The 9,947-nt window shown below is 41.5% G+C and overlaps 1 protein-coding gene across 2 annotated transcripts; it reads left to right on the forward strand.

Annotated features, from left to right (window-relative positions):
- Positions 1-5,782, forward strand: pgap4 (post-GPI attachment to proteins GalNAc transferase 4). Of its 2 annotated transcripts, none has more exons than XM_005941235.3 (2): positions 1-124; positions 3,857-5,782. In XM_005941235.3, exon 2 carries the CDS (start codon positions 4,103-4,105, stop codon positions 5,306-5,308), a length of 1,206 nt encoding a protein of 401 aa, XP_005941297.1. In that variant the 5' UTR covers positions 1-124; positions 3,857-4,102; the 3' UTR covers positions 5,309-5,782. The 2 variants fall into 2 exon arrangements, with proteins under 2 accessions (XP_005941297.1, XP_042084032.1); XM_042228098.1 differs by having other exon boundaries at positions 2-130.
- The last annotated feature ends 4,165 nt before the right edge of the window (positions 5,783-9,947 follow it).

A 9,947-nucleotide genomic window follows, 5' to 3' on the forward strand; every position in this document is an offset into this window, starting at 1 on the left:
CAGTATGCACCTCTGCGACTGTGTTCTCAGTAATACGGTATTTTACTGCGGGTCACTTGCCGTATCTTAGGGGAGGTTGCTGTGATGTTCGGTCATGTTAGCGAGGAACGGAAATCGACCGCAAGTAAGTGTAAGTGTTGTTTATTTATTTGTCTGCCGTGTTTTCTCTCAGAATGTCTGAATTGAGGCCCTCCTCATTCTCGGATGGTTCACGCGGCGTAACGGTGATCTTTGATCCGTATTTCACAGCGCTGGGACGGCGCGAGCAACAGAATTTAATCTGGCACGTTAAGCGCAAACAATCCTGTGTTGGGTGTTTTTACTAACTTTGACTGATCCGTGGTGTTACCCAGAGCTTAGAGAGAGCGCTGTTTAAACACAGACCGTGTTTCTTGCCGTATGGTGTCATCTGTTATTCACTTTTAAAAAATAAAGCGACCACAGCGAAAAAAGCACAGTAACATTTCTTGACTTTATTTCTACTTTACTGGCGTCCACGGCTTTCTTGGCACACGCGCGGAGTTTGTAAATACTAAAGCGCGATATAGTTTATTATCTAAAAATAGCGACGTGAACGCGCATATTATGTGAGCCACACTTCCTTTACGGAAGATTTCAGTGTTTCCCTGATTGCTGGCTCCTTACTGTTAGCAAACGTTTACTCGGGCTACCGTCTTGTCACGGGGGTTATCGCAACACGTAGATGCGTGGAGTATTTCTAGAAGCATAATTTCCTAAAGTCAGATGTAATCGCTCAGTGTGGGGGAAAGAATCACAACTCACAATAATTTCTGTTGAGAGCTCCAGCAGATGTTCTTAATGTACAGGCTGTTATCAGCTACCAGCTGCTCTTTGTGGATGTACACACTTGAATTCAGCCAGATGTCAGCAGACGTTTCATAAGTTGTCTTGGCTGATTTCCATCCTCAACACTGACACTGCCTGTACTAACTTTTTACTAGGCAGCCACTGTGCACCAGTCACACACTGCTCTTTACTTTAAATCCATCACAGTACAGCAAGCTAACCTGTTTATCCAGCACTAACCTGCAGAGCAACCTTATTAGAGCAAACAAGAATATTATCGCTAAAAATCAAGATCGCCTGATTTTGTACACTAACACTATCACTGGGTGAAATCCACCCCAAACCTACTTTACCCTTTATCACTATTGCCGGTGACAATCACCCGAACACAAGACTGTAGAAAAAACGGGCTTTGGGGTAGGGAAACACCCAAAGACACTTCAAAGACAATGCTGAAGCTACACAGGGACCCACGACACTCAGAGAAACGCAACTTATTAAAAATCATGTAAATGCGAGTTAGTCTGCCTCAGTTTGTTGTGCAGCATGTTTCACAATTTAAAAAAAAAAGAAGCAATGTCACATGTCAGGACCCTATCTGACTTAAAAACATGAGGACTTGCATGTTAGTTTCAAATTTCCAGTTTATCCAGCTGAACTGAGCAGTCCTTATCTTTAAATCTAACCTCTCTTCTTCTCCTGCCTTTCTTATCTTTCCCCATCTCCGAGTGAAGTTAGCTATTTTCTTTCTCTGTGAAATACAACAGTTGGACCTTTAGCTAGCAACACACTGTGCTACAAGCAGTTTGAGCGTTTGCTAATGTTTGCTGAGCTTATAGTTGCATTTGAAATAACCTGCCACAACATGTTACACCTTTATTGTTGCTCCTCTTCTGTATGGCTAGCTAGATGCTGAAGTAGCACAACAGCAACTTGTGGGTACCGGCAGTCTTTCCGGAGTTGTGCTGAAAAACAAAACAACAACAAGAAAAATAACAAAACGGCCCACTTTAGCCCCAGACTATTTCACACGTCATTTCTTTTTATGCAACATCCTCAGGCGATTAATACTTGAACTTATTTGTCACTGTCTAGACTCAAATCGGTTTGATGTTTGAAGGCCCGTATTGACGTGAAATAATAACTCCTCTCAAATACGTCAAACCAAAAGCAATTTTTTGAAAATGGACAGAGTAAAAAGTACAGAAATTTGTTTAAAAATATAGGGAGTAAAAGTAAAAAGTTGTCAGAAAAATAAATACTTAAGTAATGTACAGATACCTGAAAATTCTATATAAGTATTTTTACTTTGTTACTTCCCACCTGTGATTTTGGTACTCACATTTTTAACATGTTTAAATTAACTAATGGTTTTGTATCCACCACCACAGTGAAGGAGGAGTTCAGTATAATCAATACCTCTCTCACTTTACTTAGGTGTGTGTGAGCAATGTCAACATTCTGGCATTTAGGGTTATTTTTAACTATATATAACTATAACTATATAACATAAGCTAAATCTAAGAAGACTGTTATTTATTTATTTGTATAAGAACTTTATACCGGGTATGTGTGAAGTAACAGAAACAAGCATTGATTTCATGGATGTTTTCTTTGTTTTCTGACAGCTCAGAAATCTTCAAAAGCGCTTTTGGGGTAGATTTAATGGGTCATATCACCAAGTGGTCAGAACAGTCTAAAAGATGTCCTTTCCATCTATATTTTATACCAGGCTCAACGTCTAGGTGTGATTCCTTAAGAATAAAATCTTTTTCAAATTCATGTTTGCTAATGCTTGATTAAGAAAGTGCAAGGAGGGAGTAAAAATGGGCCAGCGTTACAAACTGACAAAACAAGAATTTGAAGGTTTAATAATAATAATGGATTGGATTTATATAGCGCTTTTCAAGGCACCCAAAGCACTAGTCATTCACTCTCGCATTCACACACTGGTGGAGGCAGCTACGGTTGTAGCCACAGCTGCCCTGGGTCAGACTGACAGAAGCGAGGCTGCCATATCGCGCCATCGGCCCCTCTGGCCAACACCAGTAGGGTAAAGTGTCTTGCCCAAGGACACAACGACCAGGACAGAGAGCCCGGGGATCGAACCGGCAACCTTCCGGTCAGAGATACGCTTCCCAACCCCCTGAGCCACAGTCGCCCAAACAATTTCACAAACAATCACTTCAGTCACTTCTTTACCATAAACCTGGGCTCATTTTTGATCCGAGGAAAACAAGCTATATTTCAACCAGCCCCATGTACTGTCTATAGTTATACATCATACAGTAATGATATGATGGTAAAATGTTGCATGCCTTGTGGGTGATCGTGGCTCAAGAGTTGGGAGTTCGCCTTGTAATCAGAAGGTTGCCGGTTCGAGCCCCGGCTCGGACAGTCTCGGTCGTTGTGTCCTTGGGCAAGACACTTCACCCGTTGCCTACTGGTGGTGGTCAGAGGGCCCGCTGGCGCCAGTGTCCGGCAGCCTCACCTCTGTCAGTGCGCCCCAGGGTGGCTGTGGCTACAATGTAGCTGCCATCACCAGTGTGTGAATGAGTGGATGGCTTTGGGGTCCTTAGGGACTAGTAAAGCGGTATACAAATACAGGCCATTTACCATTTGCCTTCACCGTATAAGCGAACATAAAAAAACAAATTGCTGATTCCAAGCGGTTCACATAGCATGCACTCACTGATTTATCATGGAACAATCTGATAACGTAATGCCTTTTAAAAAGAAGAAAACATTTATCCTTGAAAATTCATGTTCATTATTTGTATTATATCATTAAATATGCAAAGAATATATTTAACAAAAATCTGGTACAAACTAGAAAAAGAGAATGTTTGCCTTCAAAATAAAACGTTGTGCTTACCACTGCAATACATTTGAAAAGGTTTCAAATTTTTTACTTTGAATGTTATTGTGCTCCATTTCCAGTTTGTGTCAAACTTTCCACATGAACTACCACTAGCAAGTAGTTTTCTAATGTAGGATCTAAAGGATAGCTGAAAACTATAACTGAGAAATACCTTGTCTCTCTCTACAGACATCAGTGGAGAAACAGACCACAAGGACTGAGCTGAAACTCTTACCACTCTGTGGACAAGAAGAAGAACCAATAGCTGACTCATTTTCCACAAGGCTATCAGATCACAGCCATTTATTCAGCCACAGTCATTACCTTTCACTGCTGTGGTAAGTGCTAGTGGACTGCTATATCATATTGGGACACTGTAAATGTTGACCTAAATCCTCCAGAGCAGATTCTTTTTGACTTTTTTTTTGTCATCACATGACAAATTCCCCAATGCCTCGATGGAAAGTGTTCTTGAGCCAGTACCTGCGATGGTCCAGCACAGTCACTCAAGCCTTCGCCCTGTCCATCATCACATTTTGTGTCATATTTCCTCTGTGCTGCCATCGTCTGCTGTACTCTTACTACTTCATTAAGTCCATGTACCTCGATTCTATGAGCGAAGTGGTGCTGCGGGAAAGCCTAGATCGAGGTCAGGAGGCTCTGCACTTCTGGCAGAGCTCTTCAACTGCAGCAACGTCCAGATTCAACAACTTCACTCAACATCCTGAACTGCTGGTCACTGTGGTAACAGCCAGGCGGAAGGAGGCACGGGACTACCACTACCTGCTCCAGGTAATGCTGCAGCTGAGTAACATTGTGGGAAGCTGTGGGGAGCAGAAGTGCGCGGAGGTGCTGGTCTGTGATGTGGAGAGTGGCCCGCAGGAAAACCAAGATGCCAAGGTGCTGGAGAGCCACTTCAGGGTGGTCCGGCGTTCACCTCAGGAGCAGCAGAGCATACAGGAGCGAATTAATACCTTTGAAAAGGAGAAGAGGGATTATGTCTTTTGTCTCCGCAGAGGCTGGGAGCTGGTGAAGCCTAAAAATATTGTCGTTCTAGAAGATGATGCTTTGCCAAGAAATGACTTTTTCATTGTTATAAAGGATTTGTTGTCACGTAGGTTTGCTCTTCACACTCTTTACATCAAGCTATATCATCCTGAAAGGCTACAACGCTACTGGAACCCTGAGCCATACCGCATTCTGGAGTGGGTGGGGCTGGGATTGGTTGGCGCAACGGCTCTCCTCCTCAGCTTTCCTTACTGGAACCCTTGTTCTTTCTCGTTCACCCTGTCCGCTACCCATCTCCTCTTTTTCACTCTATACTTTATGACCGCTGCAGAGTTGTTGGGGCGGCATTACCTTCTAGAAGTCCGGAGAATTTCCCCACAGCTGTATGCCGTCTCGCCAGCTACCGAGTGCTGCACCCCAGCCATGTTGTTCCCTGGCAATGCCTCATTAAGGGTGGCTGAGTATCTAGACAGTTCATTCTGCTACAAAGGGCATGCTAAAGACATTGTTCTGTATCAAGTGGCCAGGACAGTCCCTGGGCAGAGGTCCCATAGTGTAGAACCCAACCTCATCAGTCACATTGGGGCTTATTCCTCAGTCAGAGCTAACCCATCCAGGCCCAAGCTCCTCTAACAGAAGAAGAAGAAGAACTTCTGACTGCAAGGTTCACTTTAATCTGGTTTCTCCTTCCTGGGTTTTGATTTTTTACCATCTTCTAGACTCTTTAGAAATCTTAACAAATTACTCAGTGAATGTTGGTTTGGTGATTTGCATTGAAAACTATCAAGGGATTAGATCGATATATTAGTAGATGTCTACGTTCCAGCTTGTAGACGCACATGCGTTTTTAGTTCTCCATCTCTCTGATATACATTTATTTTAATCCACCCTGCACAAATTGTGTAAAAGGTGGTGATGGTTTTTCTTCAGAAGAGGTTGAAAACCACACAAATTAATGCAGGAAAATAGCATGTCCTAAATTATTTTATATAGAAATGTTAGATGGCAGAAAATGTTACTTTTGACCCATACCTTGAAAGCCTCTGCCACTTCTTTATTGCCAAATCATCTAACCCACTCTCACTGAGCTGTGTGGGACCCTTCTGGGGAAAAAAAATGTAAACGGTTCTCTTCTTTGTTTACCTTTTTAAAAAAGAAGCCAGATGCTGCCAGAATGCCTGTTTTTCCTTTGTCTGTCCTTTGACTGTTAAAGGATGTATTCGTTTTTTATATACAATAATCACAGTAAAATAAAATGTAACTCCTTAGAGTAAGGAGAGACCAATTCACCAGACTATGCCTAAAGTTTCTAAAGTTAAGTTACAGTGGAACTGGTGTGTGAGAGCGATAGCTGATTTAGTCGCCTGTCGTGTTTACATATTTACATTAACCTTTTGCAAATATGAAAGTGGGTAGAGCCATTGGCTGTTGTACTCTTAGATTGAAATAGGTTTTAATATTGTATAAAAGCTAAACATATCCACGTATTTTGCCACCTGGGATTTTCCTCCAAAATGGTACGAGCATTCAGAAGTCAGCTCTAATTGCTGTTTGCTGCAGATTTTCTTTTCAGTTGTCTCACACTCGCTTTCTTTCTCTAGTTATGCCTGTGTGTGTATTTGCATGTGATGATGAAACATGAGCCCTGGCTCATGAAAGACTAATGTCTGAGGACGACATTCCTGGTTTGCGTGTGGATTTCTTTGTTTTAATTTAACAGGTTTAGTGATGTAACAGAATGTACACTAGTGGCTGTTCACTCACAATGAACAGTCTAAACTTTTGGTTTCAGCTCAGGCCTGCTCTTTGATTTGATTTGATATACCTTCATTAGTCCCACAAGGGGAAATTTCACAAGGCTGCCGACCTATTGCATGCAATGGTGGCGCCATCTTACCCTCCGACCATACATACATTACACAAAACATCACATGGGGAAGACGGGTCAGAGAGGTATAACAATGGAAAATGCACCACATGAGGAAAGATAAGGAGAAAAAAATAACTCCCCCCAGACTGAGCTCCAACAGGGAGATCAGTTTGAGAACAGAAAAAAACCCCACCTCTGCACATGAAAAAACTCTTAATACACCAAAGAAACACATGACAAGCAACAGGGGAGGGTAAAGGGTGAGAGACAGCCGAATTAGACAGCACATCCGGGCCTGCGTTCGCTGGTTTCCTTGATCACCGTCAGCATCGGATTTCTTAGTTACTGCTATTAACCTTTTGCATGTGGCTCCTATAAAGCTTACACTGATAAGAGCACATTTATCACTGAAGTGCACAGTACTTGTTGACACACTGCCCATGAGTTCATTCAGTAGACAGAAACGCTTTCTGTTTTGTAATCCAATGCTGAGCTGGTTGAGCAAACACTCCTTCCTGCTGATTCTGGAACAAAAACCGCCTGCTCTTCCTAAAAACACCGAAATTCTGTTTTACTGACTGGCTGCAAGCTCGTTAGAGAGTATCAAAGTGAATCTTGGCCAGAAACGGGAAAATGAGAAATTCGCCAAATGTACACATCACATCACATACATCACAAATTTGCCTTATTTTAATCTTCGTTTTTTGTTAGATTTTTTTTTTTTTCTAAATTTGAGTGAATGTTAGCAATTCATTAAGGACTGAAATATTAGAAAGCACAAAATGTCTTAATTATATTATTTTGTGTTGACAGGAGATAATTTATTTGGTAAAGGGCTAAGTGACTAACCGGATTTATCTACAAGCGTTATATTTTATTTGTGGCTGGTTTGAGTAAATGCCATTATCTATGATTACTGGTCTGATTTTTTCTTTACCTATAAAGAACACTTATTAATTAATTAATACACACCACACACATTTAGAACATAAATTAAAATATGGCAGAATATCAGTTTTAAATAAAAGAAAATCATTAAAATCCAATCATTGATTTGGAAAAATTATTAATATTTTGTTTAAAAGAAGATAGATGTTCACTTTAGCTGTGGCTGTACAAGAGAAGTTATCAGAGCTGACTGCTTCGGTTTTTATTTGGGTTATTTGGCTTTCTCATATATACACTGGATGTATTTCATTTCTAAATCATCAATATTGATGTGACTATTCACTGTCATAAATATTTAATTTGAGTTAAAATTGTGTGAGATTTAAAGGATTTTCTCTTTAATGCTTCTCTTCTGTATGGATGTTGGTCAGAATTATTGAATGACCTGAACTGAGTGATACATTTAACTACTTCTGCTGTTTGTTTTTTGTTTTCAAGCACTGATATTTTTACTCTAGTAAGCTGAAAAATTGTATTTCAATTTTCACTTCTGATTTGGATTTTCACATGTCTTGTTTTCACTGTGATTCTTTTACTGATTTTACAATTAATACAATAAATCTTTTTTGAGTTACTTGTCTCTCTGGGTGTTTGTATTCAAGCACCATCTTTGTTACTGTTCAGGATAAACCCAATAAGGTGCTGGATGGGGTTTTAAAGATGGGGAGTTCTGGACTTCATTGCACACGGTGAGACAAACATTGAAGCTGAACCATCCAAGCTGTTGCCATGAGCCAGGTGCTTAGCTGAGCTTTGGTGTCCCCGAGATTAGCAGTGTCCTTCAGAGAGCTCTCATAATTCTTCCCAAAACACCGGATCCCTTGTTCTTGGGTTAGAATCTCTGACCTTTGGATGCTGAAGGTGTTTTTTGTCAGATTCATCAATTGGATTGATGAAGTCATCATGATTACATCGTCCATGAACTCTCGGCAGGCAGGATGTCTTGTGCTGTCATCTGATGTCACCTCTGCACTGCGTCCCTCCACCTCTAGCAGTGGTGATGAACAAAAACAGTGTCCATGCCATTTAGTGGGGTTCTTTCCTTATCACTCGCCTTCAGCCACCTTTTCTTGAGCGTTCATAGTTTTTCCTGTACTTCCCTTTATCCTGTGATCGGTTGCTGGTGTCTGATTAAAGCGTTTAAACTCCAGGTCATCCAAACTTTCAATTTCATCCCCTCTCTCTGTGCTCTGAACAAAATGAGCTGAGAGGTCTGGAGCACTGTGGTGTGCCTCCTGGCTCTGGTCCTCTGCTGAGCATAGCTAATATACTGCTCAGGCATAACAATCATTGCTTTGTCTTACTGCCTTACTTTATTCACACCCTCTCTTAACACGCACAAGTAACAAGCACAAAGAAATTAAAGACAAATAGGAAAAAAGAAGAAAATATAATAATGGATAGAGTACAAATAGAAATACAAATATACAAATCAACAATCTCCTTGTGTTTTGTGTGTGAGTGAGTGAGAGAGATGATGTGTATGTATGAGAGCTGGGCCATCCGCATCCCCCAAGAGTACCAAAGACCTGAAGCCACACATCTTGACAAATTGTCTCCACCTCAGCAGGAGAAGGAGGGAGACCCAAGATGAAATGCCCAAAGGTCGATAATCACAGAGAATCAGAGGCAATGAAGAAGAGCTAGATCTCAGACTCTGCAGGCATCAGTTATCATGACAGCACAGTTGGAAAAATACTGAACAAGCCCCATGCAACAAGTACGTCATGCAAGGAAGGGTTGCAAAGAGAAAGCCTCTTTTTTTCTAATGCAGCAAGAGTACTGTGTTACGACCCCCTCTGCTAGGCGTCAGGGGAGGAGTAACGTACACAAGCCCCCCCACACAAAACTGAGTAAAGTAAAAGGTTTTAATGTCAAACTTTAAACAGAAAACCGACAGGGCTGTTCAACAGACCACTGGGCATATAGTTATTACATAAAGAACAAACGAAACAGTCAGGCGTAAAAGCTAAGGGTCAACTAAAGCAGGCACACAAAATAAAAGCTAAGGGTAACTAAGGCAAGCCAGGATCACAAAACTCTAATGAAACTAAGTTGAGCTGTATATCAGGTTTAAACAAAGAGCAACACAGCAAACAGGTTTAACATGCAAAGCAGACGAGGAGGCCACTGCATGTTCACTTCAGAGCAGCAGTTTCCCCCCTAGTGTGAAGGATCTTCAGCCTTTTTATACTCCCAGGTGCAGACAATCAGCCAGTCAATTGGTCATGGAGTGGTCATGGGATCTCCAGGCAGCCAATCGTCCGCGAGGTCTGGCACACTTAGATTTGCATAAGGGGTAGTCTCACTCTCTCCAAGGCCCAGGGCCGTAACACCCCTCCCCTTAAAATACAAGACTACGTTTTGTATACACAGATTTCAATATTCATGACAGACAACAAAACAAGTCATACTCACAACCGGGAGAGGCCATCAGCTAGTACAGTTTCTGAT

The sequence above is a fragment of the Haplochromis burtoni genome, unplaced genomic scaffold, assembly GCF_018398535.1.
Source record: "Haplochromis burtoni strain Fernald_Lab_line unplaced genomic scaffold, NCSU_Asbu1 Contig_303, whole genome shotgun sequence".
Classification (NCBI taxonomy): Eukaryota; Metazoa; Chordata; class Actinopteri; order Cichliformes; family Cichlidae; genus Haplochromis; species Haplochromis burtoni.

What these genes read in the sequence shown, in the direction of transcription:
- pgap4 (XM_005941235.3), top strand. Translation starts at nt 4,103, where the DNA reads ATGACAAATTCCCCAATGCCTCGATGGAAAGTGTTCTTGAGCCAGTAC.